Source organism: Schistosoma mansoni, chromosome 4, assembly GCF_000237925.1.
Source record: "Schistosoma mansoni strain Puerto Rico chromosome 4, complete genome".
NCBI lineage: Eukaryota > Metazoa > Platyhelminthes > Trematoda > Strigeidida > Schistosomatidae > Schistosoma > Schistosoma mansoni.
In genome coordinates, this window is record NC_031498.1 from 3,624,119 (window position 1) to 3,644,111 (window position 19,993).

The 19,993-nt window shown below is 33.5% G+C and overlaps 1 protein-coding gene across 1 annotated transcript in view; it reads left to right on the top strand.

Annotated features, from left to right (window-relative positions):
• Smp_149910 (lar interacting protein (lip)-related protein) overlaps positions 1-19,993 on the top strand; it is a gene marked incomplete at its 5' end in the record, with an annotated part of 89,268 nt that overhangs the window by 17,217 nt on the left and 52,058 nt on the right. The window contains 4 exons of the mRNA XM_018796568.1: positions 2,825-3,001; positions 5,490-5,921; positions 8,801-9,017; positions 10,125-10,198. Of these exons, the coding sequence (XP_018651697.1) occupies positions 2,825-3,001; positions 5,490-5,921; positions 8,801-9,017; positions 10,125-10,198 (900 nt within the window). The remainder of the gene's footprint in view (positions 1-2,824; positions 3,002-5,489; positions 5,922-8,800; positions 9,018-10,124; positions 10,199-19,993) is intronic.

Below are 19,993 nucleotides of genomic sequence, written 5' to 3' on the forward strand. Positions count from 1 at the left end.
AAAACAAAAAAACAATAAACCAGACTGATATTTCAACACTACCATGCGCAGCCATTGAATGCCGGCTCAGTGGTCTATCGGTTAAGTGTTCTGGCGCGAGACTGGTAGGTCCTGGGTTCGAATCTCGCGAGTGCGGGATCGTGCATGCGCACTGCTGAGGAGTCCCATAATAGGACTAAACGGCCGTCCAGTGCACGAAGGTTTTCCATGGTGGTTTAGCTTCAACTGACTCATGATTTCAACTATGAAAATACTGAAATCTCCACAAAACCTCCTCTGATTTAGAATAAATAAGTTGTACAGATAGTCACTCGTGAATCTAAACAGCAGAATTATTCAAAATCTCATTTAATGATGGTATAAACAGTATACTTGTTAAATAAGGTAGAGGTCATTAGAGCTTAATAGCAACTCAGTTGATCATTTGTTTGATGCGAAAGTTATTGGGTTTGAATTCCAAAGTGAGCATGAACACTGGAATGTGGAAGATACATCCAGCTGATGAGTCCTAAATTAAACGGAACATGCGTCCTGGATACTCCACTGTTAGTCATAACCTGTCTATACTGTTATATCTAGAACTTGGATTTTCTCTATTCCGCATACAAATTGAGCACTCGAATCTTCCAAGTTGCAAGTTAGAAGACAGAAGGCGAGTGGGAAGGAATCTCATTTCAAACACTCAAATATGGTACAAAAGCACTCGAGTATTTATGGTTTTTAGTAAAAACGTAATCATCATTAAAATCATCCAATCCACATGCAGTGGCATTTAGCATTCGTTCAATAGGGAAGCTACATGTCGTAATTATGAAATATCGTTTTAAACGATAATTGGATAGGAGGTCTTCTGCTCTTTCAGAGCTTCCTTGAGTTCACCGGAAGCTGTCCTCACATATTCCATAACAGTTTTATCGTTTATGATTTGGTTCACTTTATGAATATATTTGTTAAATCTATCTCAGAAACGGATTTCGAAATACCTTAAATTTATTTTCGGCGTAAGCCAATATAAACTGAAGGATTTTTGGAAATCAGGAAGTATTATGTGGTTGTTTTTTCGTAGTTTTAAACTCCTCAAATAGCGTGTTCTATTAACTCTTAATCTTGGACCTTCAAGGTTTCTGGAAACTCTGACGCTTTCACTTCATTAAATTGATATCCTGTGTTTCACATTTTCGCAATATTGTTTAATGACAACCCATTAACAGTAATAATGTTTGTCATACTGTAAGTTGAAATTCAGGTGAATTGGAGTGGTTGTTTCGTGGTCGTAGTTATGAACCCTGCAATACCTACTTTGATGTGAGCAATTGGATAGTATCACAAGTTGCTAGATTTAAACTATAGCTCAGAATCAGGTTTTGTAAATTCTTATCATTCAACTATGTTAATTACATTTACAGTAAGAAACTTGTTCAGTGAAGAAGAAAAAATAGTTGAATTCATGGGTCAATGTGAGCTAGACCACCATTGAAAACATGGAAGCACTGGACGGCCATTTCGTCCTAGTATGGGACTCCTGGGCAATGGGCATCCACGATCCAGCATGCGGGACTCCAACCCACGACCTTCGGTCTCGCGCACGAACGCTTAACCTCTAGACTGAGTTCGATTTTCGGATGCGGGATCGTGGATGCGCATTGCTCAGGAGTCCCATACTAGGATGAAATAGCCATCTAGTGCTTCCATGTTTTCAGTGGGGGTCTAGCTTACACTGAATAATGAATTCAACTATTAAAATCACTAAAATCCCCACAGACCCCATTCAAAAAGGAAAATAAACGAGTAAATTAGGATGAGTGGAAACGGCTAATTTTGATGAATTTTTAAAAGTTGTATTATATTGATGATCAACAATTTTGCTAGAGTTTACTCAGGTCGTTTTGTATATGTGTGTTCAGTTAAGTAGCTCAGACTGCTTACCTTACATGAGTTAATCATATTTTCGAAGTGTCCGTCTACTAGAGTTTTGAAGAGACAAATAATATCAGTAATTCATCACTTAGAAAGTATTATTCATAGGTTTTAACACGAATTTAGACTATTTTCCTGTGTATTATTCGTTTTCTTGTAATGATTTATTATACAAGTTAATAGTTTACAGTGGTAGCCTTTAGATTAGTATTTCAAGTTTTTTACTTTCAGTTTATCATGGGATTTCAACATAACTGAATATCTGGTTTTTACATTTTGTACGTCCGTTGTTTAGCAAGTTATGTAATGTCTTTATTCACAACGAATTTCTAGGTTTCCCATCAGGATTTTTTCTAAACGTTAAAACAAGTTTTTCCTCTCTACATTCAGGAAGTTCAAAATACGGATTTTGTTGCTTTAAACGTTGTATAGGTCATATTAGTGCTATTATAGATAACACTGGTATGGTAGAAATATATAAACATGACAAAAGATCGTAAAATATGTGAAGTAATGGGAAATTAGTGGATGCCAAGTAATTCGTCAAGTAAACACTACTGTTGGATATCTCAACCATTGTTCTTCTCTACCTAAGGCTTTCTTTACTCGAATAGTCGAGATTGATGGCAGGATATACAGTTCATACATCGATGGGTTGCTGTTGGTATCAAATTTTGCGAGCTGAATTAATTTGGTATTTGTTTCAACACTTAATATTCAACAGTCCAGACTAGAAAAAATTAATGGCATCTGTCGGGACCACTTAAAACATTCTATTAGAAATAAGTGCTATATTTTTCGGGAGGAAAACGCCTTTGTATGATTATGTAGTGGTACAGTTACCAACACTTTTTTTCATTAAAATTAAAGCTAAAATTAAAGAAAGTATATTACCTTTTTCTTTCAGATTTCTCGTTTACAAAGAGAATTAAGAGAGTTGGAAGCTCAACGTGAAGATCAAGAAGCTCGTATCGCAACTTTGGAACAACGTTATCTTGCTACACAACGTGAAGCTACTGGTACGTTGGATAGACTTAGTCGAGCTCAGTCAGAATTGATTACACGTGAAATTGAATTGAAACAAGTAAGGGAGAATAAACAGTTTGTGAATGTACTAAATTTGCTTAATTTTGAACAATATGTTAGAATATTGTCGATGTTCTGGTTAGCGTTTTTTAGCTTCTTTTTCTGAAAAGAGATTATCAACTCCATGCTCTGATCTCTCTTTTTTTCGGGCTTGAGACTGGCAGTAAGCTTAGAAGGGCCCCTATGGGAGTTTATTGTCAACGTCACATGAAATTCTTTAGGTGTGCAAGGAACATGAAAAACAATTGAGAAATAGTATATAACTACTTATTAATCTAAATACAATATCACATTTATTTGTGTATCTTTTTTTCAATCTCAATGTCGAACCATGTTTACCCTAAATGTGATATATATTTTGATTTGGTCCTTATCTTATTAGGTTCATTCTTAAGTTATACGGTCGAATCATGTTTTAGTTTATCATTTTACGACCTTATTGTCGTTCAGTTCCACTTAAGATGTATTCGACGACACATGTGTGTATTATATGATGACTTTGGGTGAATAAGATGTAGAATAAATTTGTAAATGTATTCGATAGTGAAAAATTACAACGGGTAACAAGTGTTATGGAGTTATAGGTGGACCTGGAACTTGGTTTACAACTGATTGGGATTCGTCAGCATAACTTATCGCCATTCTTGGGAGCCGTTCTGCTTTCTGTTGGGTTCGTATTCAAGTCATTCTGTTTCATACTCTGAAATACCTCTAATAAGTCAAATGTACAAAAATATATTTAGCCAGGTGCTTTGTGAAGAAATTTAGGAAGTATTTATTTACTTGATTCACTATAACTGATTTTTTAGCCGTATATTTCCAACTAGATTTTACTATTACTGCTCTGAGACCTACCCAAATATTAGAAATTCCTAACGTGTCGGAATTCTGACTTTATTGGCCTCATCGATCGTTACATTTTCTTGGTCTGTTGACCACTCATCTCTTTCTCTAGCGCATTCGCTGGACATTTATGAATTATATTTATACTTTATAAGGCAACATGATAATCTGCGGATTGGAGATCAGTCTTTTCAAGGTTAGATGATTCAGTAGCCCCATGAAGGTATGTATCCATGGCAAGATTACATAAAATATGATGAGGGTAGTCATGATGAACTCCAGTTAACGTGAACAACTCATACGGCAGTTCTGCACAAACTCCGACTTGGTCGACAATATTCGAGTGAGAATGCTTACAAACATATATTTGGGGAGAGAGATAGAAAGAATTCTTCTTTCCCTTAAAAAATTATTTTCTTTTACTGCTTGACATATTTTGTGTAAATCCAGTTTAGTATTGTCGGATCGAATGAAATTTCTAGTTAAATGTTTGTAACAATAGAATTGTTTTTTGTGTGTTAAAACTATCTTGTCTCTGCGTTCATGAGAGAAAACAAGTTTCAATGTAGACTGTGAGGATAACACGTTTAATATTTCTTTTCAAGTTCCGGAAGAATGCAACGATAAACTTAAATTTATTGATTTTGACTGTAATGGTTGTTTAAGCACTAGTTATAACTAATTCCTTTTTCTAATCGATGTATGGTATATTAACAATCTAGGATAACATATTTCCAAAAAAAGGATATTGTGGATGTATGACAAGATACATGGTCTGTTTATACTTTTTATATGGTTCTTTATCACATGAATATGTCTGGTCTACTTGTTAGCTATATATATATATATATATATTGTTTAGCTTTCTAAATGTATAGCCGTGCAGCGTTTAGGTCAAACTCCATGACCGTGCAGCGTTTAGGTCAAACTCCATGATGCATATCTCAAATATGATCCAATTAAACTGTTGTGAACCATTAGTGTTTATTGTACTGCTAAGCCATGCAAATGAATCTGAATAAATGTTAGTCATAATAATAGTTTTGTTGTAGATGATTTATTGTGACTTACCAGCACTTTAGTCTTTCGTCTTTAAATTGTTTTCTGATTAATTATTGAAAAAATAGATTGATCATACTATAAATCTCATAACAAATCTTTTGGTGAAATTAGACCCTCTGAGCTGGATATTTCATATTGAGACGCTTTCATTATCTGTGTTTATTTAGAAACTGTCCTTTGGGCACTGTAGTCACGCTCCTAGGTCTTCAAAACCACTCTGTAACCCTATATTTTTAACATATCTCAAGAATAAGTCTCTTTCATCTGTATGTACAAACTCCAAAGGACAATTGGCCTCATACCCACAACGGTACTTACGACTTTCTCATTCACAATCATATCCTATCTTCGCTGTTTATAGACTGATGTTGAGCGTATTAATTGATCATAATTGGTCAATCAAAACTGAGCGAATAGGTGAGTGAGCGAGGAAGAGAGTAAGAGCTACTGTACAATTTATTAGTCGAGAAATCTGATAATTTCGTCATCATTTACATCATGGTACTCATAACAATATGTTTTCATTGCTATTATCATTCTATGTTTTTTTCTATCACTTCAATTATACAATAATGATAAAGGCAAAAGATCATGCCAATCATTTGGTTAGCGAATTAGAAACAGTACAAAATGAATTAGCCATTGTCAAAGTGAATACAATGCAACAAAATGAGAAAGTGAATACACCTGCAACTGTAACAACAACAACATCGACAGAACACTCAGCTATTGAAAATGGTGGCGAATTTATTGAATCTATTGAAAATGAAACTATTTCCGATGATGAAAAAACTATTAAAAACAGCAAAAGTTCTCATTTAGTTAGTAATAATAACAGTAACAATAATAATCCTAATGTGACAGTTGTTGATGAATTACGTGTACAATTATCTACAGCTGAAGAACGTATTAAAGATATGGAAGTTGAAATGAATGAAATCCAATCAGAATTACAAAGAGCTAGACAACGTGAACAATTAAACGAGGATCATAGTTCACGTTTAACTGCGACGGTATGTTTGAATTTATTATAACATTTATCGGATTCATGGTGTAGATCGATGTTAGCCTTGTTTTAATTTCAAACATTTACATACCCTACATAATTGGATCTACTGAGACTATCATCAAGTCTATTCATGATATTTTCACTTTTCACCGATCAAACTAATGACTATCTCCTCTTTAATTAATATCACCAATAACCGTGAACAGTGACTGAAGATTCAAACTCCAATTAATTCACACAATTCCTTTAATCCTTAGTGGCCAATCAGAATACTAAGATACCAAACAGTTATAACTTGTGGCCAAGTAGATGCCCTGTTAACGTACGAACGTGATAAGACCGCCAATCAGAGAGCAGCGAATTATCGATTGGAATAGTGACACACGGAAACCGTATGAGCAGTCTAGAGTACGTATCGGTGCTGCTTCTGTCTAGCCCAGCCAGTTAAGTCCAGAACAGCCTCTGCGATATAAACCATTGTATTTCAAACATACTGAGTCTATATACCAATCAAACTGGTCACATCGTAACATAAAATAGAAAATAATATTTGTACAAGATTTAGCCAAATGTGGCTGTGAATAGTAGAGATAGTAAATAATAGACAGGGCATAATTCAGGAATGGTAAATTATATAACAATAGTCTATAGTTCAAAATAAAGCTTATAATAAGGGGGGACACGAATTTGAATAGTTTATTTATGTAGCGATTATACGATAAAATTATATGCATAATAGTGGTTCATGAATAGATCCCAAAGTTACTATTCATTATCCTTATCGGGGCATAACACAAGCACATTTCCCTTTTATTACCGTTTATATTGTCATCTTGACTGAAAAACCTTTAAGGATTACATACATCAGTTAAGTGATCACAACTTACTACAAATGAGAAAAATCCTAATTTGTGCATAATTATTTCTAAGCAATAGATGTGTGGTGTATGCTACTTATGTTGACAGATATAGGTAGTATGTAGTACCATTCAGAAGTAGAATGCCTAGGAATCAGAGAGCAATTGTAATAACAACAGAACTGAAAGAATCATGAAGCATGTAAAAGACAAATAAAGGAAGATGTGCAAATGATGTATTTAATGTATAATTTTTGGATCAAGCAATAAATTGTTTATTTCCACCAGAGTTCATGTTCACTACAGATGTACAATTACTTAACCATAATTAGGAACAGTAAAACACAAAGCAACATTGAATAATTGAAATGAAAGCGTATGATAAAAGAAATATAACAATACCTCAAACTACGTATTTTATACAACATACGTTATACATATATTAACACCGCTTATTATTAGAACGAGATGGTTTGAAACGATACGAAGAATAGATATAACCTTACTTTTTAAATAACGAAAGTTATTAATCTATCATAAAAGATCTACAATATTTGGAAAAATTGAAAGGCATGCTCTTTATTGGCGATTTTAATAAGTCAATCAGCGTAGAACTTCGTACGTACGTACATCAGTTCGAGCTGCCATACCACATTAGCACAGAGATGAAGTTGTCGATTCAAATCCCATAGTGGTAGAAGTAGTAAGAGTTTCAGCAGTAATCCGAAAGATTAGGGTTTGAAGATGTTATTGAAGGAGTATAATACAGTGAAATAAATTTGACAAGAGAAAAAAGATAGGGACATGAGGAATTCAGAGAATTAGAATTTGTTAGAACACAAAGAGTGGATGCACCTTCGCCATTGCAAACGATTTTGAGCCATATCATTCAAGGTCTCTAACCATCGGTTGCTATCATCTCGCGAATCCCAACCAGGTAGTTTACACCTACCAACATGGCTCAGTCCACTTGTCAGTGACTTCATAGATTTGTGCCACGTTTTGGTGTGACCGCCCCTAGCTTTCCTCCAACCTACTCCTATACCATGAAACATTGCACGTCGGGGCAGTCGGTGGTTGGGCATACGTAACACGTGTCCCAACCATCTCAACTGATGAAGTTTCAATACTTCATCAATCGATTTGCCATCCTTACCTAATACCCGTTTCCTAACAACTGCATTACTTACCCGGTGGTCCCAGGATATACGAGCAATGCGTCGAAGACACCTATGATCGAATACTAGTAGCCTACGAATATCCTCTACTCTTACCGGCCATGTTTCACAGACATAAAGTAGGACGGAACGAACTGCTGCACAGTAAACTCGTCCTTTTGTTGCTAGACGGATATCTCGCCTACGCCATAAATAGCGCAAGTTGGCAAAAGCTAGACGAGCCTTCTGTATCCGTGCTGAGATTTCGTCACACACCAGACCACAAGGGCTGATGAGACTCCCGAGATAAGTGAAGCTGTCAACACGCTCAACTACTTCACTCCCTATCATTAGTTCAGGTGCCGATGCAACCCAATCCTGAAGTAACATTTTGCACTTCGAGGGAGAGAATCGCATCCCGAACATGCCTGCATAGTTGCTTATAGTGGTCAGAAGACTCTGCATTTTGTCAGCGTGTTCACCGAATAAAACTATGTCGTCGGCGTATTCTAAGTCAACGAATGAATCTCCCGGTAAATGTTCAACTCCTGGAGATTGAGATAATGGAAGTGTTATCTCTAAAAGTATGTTAACGACAAAGTTAAACAAGAATGGGGAGAGTGGACAGCCCTGACGAACACCACTTGAAGTAACCAATTCTGATGACAGTTCGCGATTTTAATAAAGTAACCCTTTTTTGTCAAAAAATAGCTTGTCAGAAAATTTAAGGTTGAAGATATATCACTTAGTATAATGTGATATCTATAATGAGTTACACTTACGTAATTTATACTTATTTTAAATAATAATGCTGAACTTTTCCAGCCTTATTGTTTTTTATGTATAATTCAATATCTTTCGTTTAAAAGGTTGACAAATTACTATTGGAATCTAATGAGCGATTACAGACACATTTACGTGAGAAAATGGCTGCATTAGAAGAAAAAAATCAATTACATACAGAATTAGATCGTCTTAGACGTCTTCTAGAAACAAGTCAAACCGAACGAGATCGAGCTCTAGCTGATATGGAACGACTAAGACGTAGTTCTGCTACAACAACGCCAACTGCACTTGCTCTACAAGGTATAGATTGATTATCACGCTTACTTTATGATCATTTTAGTTATTACTGATAACTAACATTAGACAGTGAACTCGGTGTTAGCCATTATGTAACAAGAACAAAAATGTAGACCGTACCATTATGTACGTTCGTTTTTCTAAAATTGGATCAATAACTCAAAAAATGGTTTCGTGAGACAATTTTCTCAAGTCACTAAGTTTGCGTTTGTTTCAAACATCTCTGGTAATAAGATAGAGAATAATGGAACTGAAATAATTGATCGTTTGAGAGAGAGAAAAAAAGCAGTAAAAGAAATGTAAATCGTATGATTATTTTTTGATTCTGTGGAGTATTAGAGAAATCGTATCGATATTAAACTCTATACTCACAGGACAATTGGATTAAGCCATATTGATCTCACTGAGACTACATTAACACTGCTAAGGAATTTAGAAAATTACAGGCTGGAAATATGTATCATTGTGTAAGAAACACAGCAAAACGTAGAGAAATTATTTGCAGATTTTTAGTTTTATTCTACTACTGACATACGAATTTGCAAATGAAGTTTTTTTTTATTGTATCACTCTGTGATTTTACTCTCCCAATAATGAAGTTCTTTTCATTGGTTTATTTCCAAGTACTATTCATCACAGATTGATCTTACTTCGCGTACCATTGAAAACCAAACAAAACTAAATATGTTTTATTTTACTATGAAACTCCTCAGTAGTGTGCACCTATGACCTCACGAGGGATCAAACCCAGGATCTTCAGATCTATTTCTGTTAACGCCTAATAATTAGAACCATTGAATCAGGATCCAGTTGTGTCGTTTCAACTTCAATCAATTTGTTATTTAACTTGACGATTATACAATGCTCTTGGAAATAACTGTCTATCTCTCGACCTATCTGAACTGTGCAAATTACAATATCTCACTAGGACTTCAGGAACATCTTAAAGTCCCATACTACGACAAAATAGATGTCCAATGAACCTCGATTTTTAATGATAACCTAACTGTAGCCAATTTTTGATGAATACTACTTAGAAATTAAATCAATCTCCATAAAATCCTTTCGAATAAATTGTTTTCATTAATGTTATTTTCCTTTCAATGTCAGGTGACTCGTATTCAAGTGGTTCTCACAGCCTTCGTAGATTGCCTCGTAATGCTTCCAGCAGTAGAACAGATCAAGTATGTCATTGTTTTATTTTCCGAATATTATGTAAGAGCATCACTTTAAACCTATTATAGTAGTGTGTCGGTTTTTCTTCTGTAAAACACATAAACAAGCAACTATGCAATTCAACAGCATTTGTCCTTATTGGTACTATATTATCTAATTATTAGTAATAACAAACTTACAACGATTTCCAAAATTGAGTTTTCGACGTCTGCCATTGCCTTTTAATCACTGGTTATTGACAAAATCTATTAAGTTTTCAGGTTTAAGCTAATAATATAACACCATCTGGAAGCTGATTTTGTTTACTTGATAGAATCATATACAGAACACCAACTATTACTTAACTCAATTAGCAAGAACTTTTTTACACTAGAGTACTGATTAATAACATGTGTTTAAAATCAAATTTTGAAAAATGTGAGAGAACACAAGTTTTAGAAATAGGTTTTTTCTTGTTATCTATCTTTAATTGCTAAACATTTATCCAATAAAGTTTACTCATTAACACTAAAAAAATGATTTACCAAATAGTTTTCAATATCATGAAATAATCATGTCTATCTCTACTGTGATTATGACTGACTGAAAAACTTTGTCTATTAAATACACATAGTATTCTGGTTATGTAACATTGTCATCTATGGTAGAATACATGTATATTCTGTTGATTAATACACTTTATGGTATTTTGTAAATCATCTTTCGTAGGTTCTTTGTAGTATTTCAACTCATAAAATGTGTATGTACTTACTTTATTATTATTATTATTATTATTAGAGATGAGATTTCAGAGTGTTTATAATATAAATCACCGGGACTAAAAATAGGCACTTTACATATTAAAGAATGTTACACATGATTATGCATTTATTAATTCCATAATATATTGATATTTGAAAATTCTATCATTTTCGTGTGTGTGGAATTTTGGCGGAATAGAAGAGTATAGTTTTATTTTATTACATTGAAATTTCATTAATTAGAGTTGTGGTTGTTTTGAATTAGAAAATAATTTTATTCTATTTACGGAACTAAGCATTGTACTCATCATACATTGTGTATGCATTTTATATACCATTCTAATACTATTAAACATCTACGTTTTTAGTCAATATGGTGTCATATATATATATATATATATAGAGAGAGAGAGAGAGAGAGAGAGCAAACCTACTATTAGATCATACAGGCTAGCGATTTCATGGAATAGTAACTGAGTGTAAGTTTGCTACATATGCTAAACTAAACTATATCGTCATCGTATGTAAACGGTTATGTAGTGGCACTTGAGTAGAAATCAAATCTTTATGTGCTGACTAACAGTAAAGTTAACAATCCATTGAGTTATAATACTGTAGCATTCACCTCAAACTATTTTCGTTTTAGAGGTTTGTATAATTCTTTCAAGATGAAATCCATTTCTTGACCAATTATCTGTCCATTGTGTTACCTTCCCCTCATAGAAACGGGTCTGCCTTCTAGAGTACATAAAACTGAAGACAATTGGATGGGTGCACATCAGTCACTGAAGCATTGACGCATTGCTAAGTTTAGTTAGATCTAGTTTAAATAGTGGAAAAAATAAGTTGCAATACCATCATAATGAATCAAACTAGTCGTTGATTACTCACATCAATATTTATTATTCTGTATTTAGTCATATGTATGTTTCGTTTTTCCAAATTTAATTATTAAATGATCTTTGTCCACACCAATTCTGTTTATTATACAAACTTCCTATCTGCTAGTTGGAGGCTAGTTGGAAAAGTGAATTGCCTTTAGGCATCCTGGCAGCAACTGTAACCCCTTAGGTTGTGTGGTGTTTGAGATTTTGTTGATGTTTTACACACTCTAGAAAATTAACTTTAATATCTCTGACTATAATATCATGTGATTCTTTTTGTAACGCGGTTGTGGTGTGTTGCTTGACAGATTTTCTTGATAGTTAGTTATTTCTACTGAAATTCTATTATACAATAGCACGATGATAGTGCATTAAATAAATTAATGAGTAATAATCCATTATTTTACCAATATAGTTCAATTATCATTATGAATTTGGTTGTCATGTGATACGTATTATTGATAGTAAATGTGTTTCCAGAAAAATGAGAAAATTCGTAATTAGTTGTTTTAATTGAACTATATCTAATAGGCTCATTTGATTGGCATATATTTAAAAAAAAATCTAACTGACTATGAAATGGGTTCGTGGAGATTGGTATATTCTATGATTTACATCACAAACTGATCGTAGTTAGAGAACTATCGAGAACCAAGAAGCCTTTGACGTCTGTTTCGTTCCATCATGAGGCTCCTCAACAGTGCGCATCCACGACCTCACCAAGTATCGAACCAAGGACTTTTAGGCATCGCAGAGAGAGCTAATCATTTAAACCATTACATTTATCACTTCAGTCTGTTCACAATATTCCCCAGCCATATTTCCGTGATTAGGAATAATCTTTTTCTTCGTATATTTTGTCAAATAATATAAAAATGTGGAAGGGAAATTTCATGATTAAATGCAAAATTGTAGACTTTTAGTTTTTATACACTCGTAATCGACAAACAGATTCTGGCACTCTATAAGAATAAATGGTATGGAGAATAACAGTGTTTACAGCAGAATAAATCATGAATTCTCATTAATTTTCCGTAGATTCTTTTCAAATACTTACAACCTGAGCACAAAATGGTATAAATCATTAAAAGTAAAACGAATTTATACTTATTTTGTATCAGTTATGTATGGGTTAAATTACGTTAGAAATATAGAGATTTAGGATAATAAAAACTAACCATAGTTGTTGAGAAATTAAAAAAATTTCTAGGTAAAAATTAAACTAAAGCCTTGAAACAAGATTTTAAATACAGCAGAATGATCTCGTAGGTTGTGTAACAATAAATGAGGGAAACAATATAAACGAGATGAGTAAAACTCAGATACAAAACAAAAGGGAATTAAGAAAATTATAATATAAGCCAAAGGATAAAAAGGTTTGGTATTTAGCTAATTTAAAAGTTCAGTGTATTTAATATTACTATTGATAGATTCAAAATACAAGTTGATTCAAGAAATACTTATTTCCAATTCGTTCTTTATCAAAACACTAATAAATGTAGGTTTTACAGTTGAGTATAAAATCTTTATCAATTAAATATTTTTAAGCAGTGATGGATGATGGCTAGCAGGGGATGTTCATTTCGTCCTATTTGGGACTTACCAGTTTGATGTACCAGCATCCTAGAGTTGATGTTCACTCTGACACCCAAACCCAGTACCGCTGACTTTGTGTGACTCATTTAGTTACTAAGTCCAGATAGCCAGTGGCTTGTGAGATGGGATGAATCATAATTTGTTTGAATTGGTTATTTGAATCCTCCTATTGATGTTTAGGACTGCGATTGGTCAGTCTCTTATTGTGCATCATGTGTGGATTGTCTCGATATTCCCATTAAGTCATAAACATTTTTAAGCAGAGGCAATTTGCACAGGATGCACATATGCCAATAAGTGACTGGCCAATCGCAGTTCTAAACATCAATAGGAAGATTCAAATAATCAGTATAAATGAATCAAATAAATAGTGATTTGTCAGTTCAACAACATGGTAATCAGTTAGCGACGCAACGTTTGCGAAATTAAAACTAAGATAAAATTTCATAGTCAGTTAATTATCACAACTAAATGCATACGATTTAGACTGACTACAGTGTTCTGTTTTATTCATACACTAAGTTTGAGTCTTCTAGTCAAAATCTCAGCAAAGCCTAATAAATTCGAGGTTATTTACTTATTGTTTATCGTAAAAGATTTTGAAACATCATAAGCATCCTTTCAACTATTTAGTAGATGACGTGGGTTTGATTGTATCACTGAAAGCATGCTGCCCTTTCAATGACCACCTTTTTGGGGATTTTCTTATAAATTTTAATATTAATATTTCTTTTTGATCTTTCAATGTATTTGTTTCGCCCCATACATGTAAACTGGCAGACCAGTTGAATGTAACACAAGGTCAGAAATTGGTCGTATGTAACTGTCTGAACGAGCAATTCGTTTGGCATAGACAGACCAGCTTTGCCGGTTAAGTTGCTGTTTATTTGTGTTAGGTTATGTTATGTTTACTACTAATTAATTAACATAAATTTAACGCTTTCATCTTTGGTGTTCACTTTCTAAATGCGGTCAAAGATTGGATCTAAAAAAGGTCACTTAATGTAATGATCTTAAGTTACAGTGAATAATGCTATTTACGTATAATAAATACACAGTGAATCTATTAAGTGTATGTTAATTAGTTAAATGTGTAGCATGGGGAACAAATATGTACTTTGAGATTTCTATATTTGTTTTTAATCTATGATAAACTCTCCTTTTTCTTCATTACAAAACGAGGATATTTCACATGTTAAGAATTACATTTGAAATCGAGAATTCGGACATTTTAAAAATTAGATTTTCCACTTTCATCGATTATGGATCATTTAAACGAATTTTTTGTCAGCTACATTTGCAAACAAATCACTGCCTATTTCCGTCCTAGCCCCTGTACTCAGTCGTATAAAATGCTAAATCGCTGATCAATAGATCAATGTAACATTTATCATATTCAACAAACCGTATAGATTTATATTTTTCTTATTGTTGACATTCTCGATTGAGTTTGTTCAATCTCTGTTGGTGCATGGGCTTTTTTTAAACCAGATATGTTGATATTATCAGTAAAATGAAAGTTTCTATAAATGTTCAATAAACTTTAGTTTGAATAATGCTTCCCCCTTCAGAAAGTGGAAAAAGACTGGAAATACTTCATGCAGTGAGTCCCCAATGGGAAATTTCCAGTGATTTCTAGTAATATAATGGATTGTATGTCACATTCTTGTTAGATAGTCACCTTATTTGTTATCAGATCAAATGTGTTTTCAGAAGCTCCTATAATCTCTAGTAAGCCTATAAATATCCTTACGTCCTATACATAACCCCCGTACATAAACATTAGAAGTAAAGCCTCTGTTCATACTCCCCACTTTCTTTTTTACACTTGAGATTGAGGTTGAGAGAGTTCTGGGAAACTAGTAATCGGTTAGCAGAGAACATTAGGGACCATCCGAGTATCAGACATATCATATTATTCACCCGTTTATCTATATTAATAAATCATAGCGATTGAAAAACAACAGATTATCAAAGTAATTTTTTACAACCATCATTAATTTAATTTAATTTTTTTTTGTAAATATTTTAAGTGATCTTGTTTACTAAGGTAGGTAAGTAGGTATCCAATAGTTCCTTGCTTATCTCGTGTATTAATTTATATATACTCAGTTTTCCATTGTTGCGAAATCAAGAATTAAGAAAGTATCATTTCTTGTTACTTAACTAATCATTGTCAAAAAGAGAATAATATTACCAGTATGATTATTTTTCTGCATTAAAAACGAATCATTACTTTATGCTTAATAAAAACCCCTTGATTCATTTGAATGCACACACTGATATTTTATAGGAAAAGAATAGTAACATTTTTAAACGTTACAATGTAAAATAAATAAAATTTAAATTATAATTTGTCGATAATAGGAACTATAATGCCCTTGTGATATATTTTTTGAACTCAACTGGACAATCGCATTGTAGTGATTATTAGTGTAGGATCATGGTGATTGTTGAATATTACTGAAATCACTAATCGATCTAATTTAGACAATCACTTTATGCCTGCCGTAGGAGTCCGTAGATCACATTGTTGAGGATGTCCACGCTCAAACAAAATAGCCATTCATTTCTTCCAGGTTTTCAATGGTTGTTTAACTTAAATTGGTTTATGATTTCAATGGAACTATGATTCAATGCTTATGGCTCAAATAGGTTTATCAAGGCAATTCGGTCAGGATATACATATACCAAAAAGAAATTGATCAATTGAAGTTCATGATGTCAATAACAAGAAGATTATAACCCTTAAAAGAGAAATTAAATTTCATCCCCTTTGCACAAGCTAGGGACTATTTGGACTCATTAACTCTGTGAGTAACTCTTTTGGTAAAAAGTATTGGGTTCGAGTCCCAGGCCCCTAAATACCCTGGTACAGTTATGGGTGGGGAGAGTCCCGCCTCCCTCTCAAAATGCTCTCCCATGACCACGCGTATACAGTCACTGTCACGGAAGTCCTACTCATTGCCTTCTCACGGTGGGGGTGTTGTTTACGAAATTGAGAGGACGAAAAGAGAATGTCCGGTGCTTTAACTGGGCTGGTGGACACGAAGGGTTCACCTTTATACCAATATTTATGTGTTCAAATAAATAAGCAAATAGATCGGGCCCCAGAGTGAACATCAACATTGGGATATAGTAGGTAAATCTATCCGAGGAGTCCAAAATAGAATGAAGAATTCGTCTTGGACTCTACTTCTCTAACCAGTATTCAACTCTTCTTAAAACATTATAATTAAATTATTAACATAAATCTCTAGTTAATTAGCTGGTAAAATTGTATCTTCGTATTCACATTTTGAATGTTTATTTTTAAATATGCTCATTAATTAATATAAATACTGCCAATTACCTTTCTAATAAACACTTCCATATGTTGACTTTCATTTATTAATATTTCTTTCGGAGAAAATACTGATCGTTGGTTATGATAATAATAAAAGCTTTACTGATAAGAATATCCCATCCACCTCACAACATATTACTAAAGGAATAAAAGACATTGTCATATAGATATTTTAAACAATTTACCAAAAAATTACGGAATCATTTATTATATTATTCTTTTTGGTGCTAACTTTTATTTAACGACCATTTTTTTTGTATTTTTAAATTGAAATTGACCGTAAATTCTTAATAGAGTGAGAAGATAGTGGCATTATTTGATGTTGGTCAGTGTGTTAATGTAAAGTGTAATTGAAAATGGTTTTAATGACCATTTATTTATCCATTCATTCATTCTTCACCCTGAGTAAAAATCATTGGCTTTTAATTCTTACATCAATTTTGATAGCTATATAGTTATTTGTCCATGTTATATCGTGAAGCCTACAGCCTAGTGATCAGTCATACACCTGTTCACTAACTAATTCATGTTTACGTTTTATCGAATTTAACCAATATTTTACTTGGAGAGTCCTACTTATTAGTTCACTTTCTAATTTTAACACTTTTTGTATATTCCTTTTTGAATGTAACGCATTAATTCGGCGTAGATGACATGATTCGAAAAGAAAGTATGGATTCATTGAACAGAAAGGTATTAGATGATTTTAAAATCCAAGATTTGAGGGGAGATAAAGATTCTGAGTCATGTCAACCGAAGTTCCCAACCATTTAATAACAATAACTACGCTTACTCTAACCAGGTAGTTTTCACCTACCGACTCGGCTTGATTCAAAAGTCAGTGACTTTAGTTTGTTCGCTCATAGTTTTCTCCCAACTTACTCCTACATCAACTGACATTGTTCGTCGAGTTAGGGGATGATTGAGCATCGGTCAGTCAGTCATCTACAACGTGGGGCCAGCTACATATATACATCGGTCCAAGTTGCTACACCTTATTGGCACAACAAGATGAACACCGAATTTATGGAATTAGCTACTTCAGTGGCAGTAATATATAGGAAAAGATTGCATGATACAGAGAGGAAGAATTGGTTCGTAGAAAGAAATTTACAAAGTAATTTTAATCTCACGGTTTAAAGGAAGATAAATAGTGTATACACCTACACCATTGTGATCAATTCTGAGCCATGTCACACAGAGTCTTCAACCACTGGTTACGATGTTCGCCCGGACCCTAACCCAGTAGTCTACATATACCAACATGGCTCAGACCAGAAGTTAGTGACTTTATGAACTGATGCCACTTTTTGGTTTGATCACCCCTAACTTTCTTCCATCCGTCCCCAACACTAGTCAGCATTGAACGCATATGTAATATTGTTTTTCAATTATTCTGATCGATAACGAGTTACTGCTTCATTAAAAGCTTCGACATCTTTACCCAATACTCTATGTAACCTCATTATTCCTCACTCGGTGGACCCAAAATACATGAGCAATGGTTTGATGACACCTATGATGCATTATTATTAACGTGCGAATATCTTCTGATTTAAAGACCACGTTTCACAGCCATAAATTATAAATAAATGAGGTACCCCACAGTAGATGGACATATCGCCACAGGTTACGCAAGAATGGGCTAGTACTAGTCATCAACTGTCTAAACAGATATGGGTACAGTAAATCTCTCAACAGTGTGTCGATTGGAGGTAGAGTGTTCTAACCACAATGAAGTACTTTTGTAGCAATCATTATTCAGCTTAACACTTTGAAGTTTATCAGTTTAAATCAATTAAGATATGATTCTATATCCTTTTAAATAGATTTCATATCAATTTAGTCAAATGAAAATTTTCATAGTTTAGAATTCCTTAACTTTTTACCATGAATTAATATTTTCTTATTTGAATTCGTTAAAGTTCTGGAGTTCAGTATAAAACCTCCGTTACATAGATTGTATTATCAGAAGGGGTTTTTGTGGAGATTTAGTATTTTCATAGTTGAAGGCGTGAGTCAATTGAAGCTAGACCACCAAGGAAAACCTGGAAATTGTCTTCAGTGAAGACAATTGGTGAACGGCTGCTCAACTTCGTGGATTGGTTGGAGTTAGACATAAACACCATCGGATGCCGGCTCAGTGGTCTATCGGTTAAGTGCTCTTGGCGCGAGACTGGTAGGTCCTGGGTTCGGATCTTGCAGGGCGAGACCGTGGATGCGTACTGCTGAGGATTCTCACAATAGGGCGAAACGGCCGTCAAGCAGTGCTTCCAGGTTTTCCATGGTGGTCTAGCTTCAATTGACCCACGCTTTCAACATAGATTGTAAAAAAATTGTAAATCTATATCTTTTTTCTTCCAAAAAAGCTAACACCCGAACGTAGTTTAATTAACTGACGAAATGCATATTATATTTCCGGTATTTACTAATAAAATAAAAAAACTTTTTTTAAATAAGATTTTATGATTTTCCATTGAATTAATAAATTTTATGTGCATATTTTCAATTTGTAATTTTATCCTCAATAATTCGGGTCAAGATAATTCTTATTTTTCCATTTTATGCTTGTTTGTTTGCCTGTGTAGTTGTGTATGTACACGTATGTATTTGTGTGTTTAGTGGAGGAGGAGGAGTTGGATGCCGAAGAAGTTTATTCACTTTGTATAGAACAGTTGTAGTAAAATGCATAACACAATAGAGTTTATTGATTAGTTATCCCGAATTTTGTTTTTCTGTTGTCTAAGTCTTATTCTGCAGTTGCTTCATGTGTTCATAGATATATTTAAAAAGAAAACATCTATAACATACATTTTCTTTTGAAGAAAAAACATCGAATCGACCTACGTTTTTTATTGTTGTTTCTTTTGCTTTCTACTTGATGTTTGTTTGCTACATGTCTATTTACCGTATTGAACTAGTTACCAATTATTGTTACTCAGTTTTTCTTTAACCTTTGTACTAGTTCAATTTTTTGTAATGAATCATCAAATGAAATTACTAACATTTTGTATGTATATACCTATGTGCATAAAAGGATCAGTGTGTATGTAGATAGTTAAGCATTTTCTATGTTATAGACTGTTTTGATTTTACGCATAATGGTGTTTATTGACGAAACGAAATAATAATACTCCCTTTTAAACTTTTACAATAAACCAATTCTTTTAGGAAATAAATATTTTATATAGTTGAAATCATGAGTCAATTGAAGCTAGTATCCCATGGATAACCTGG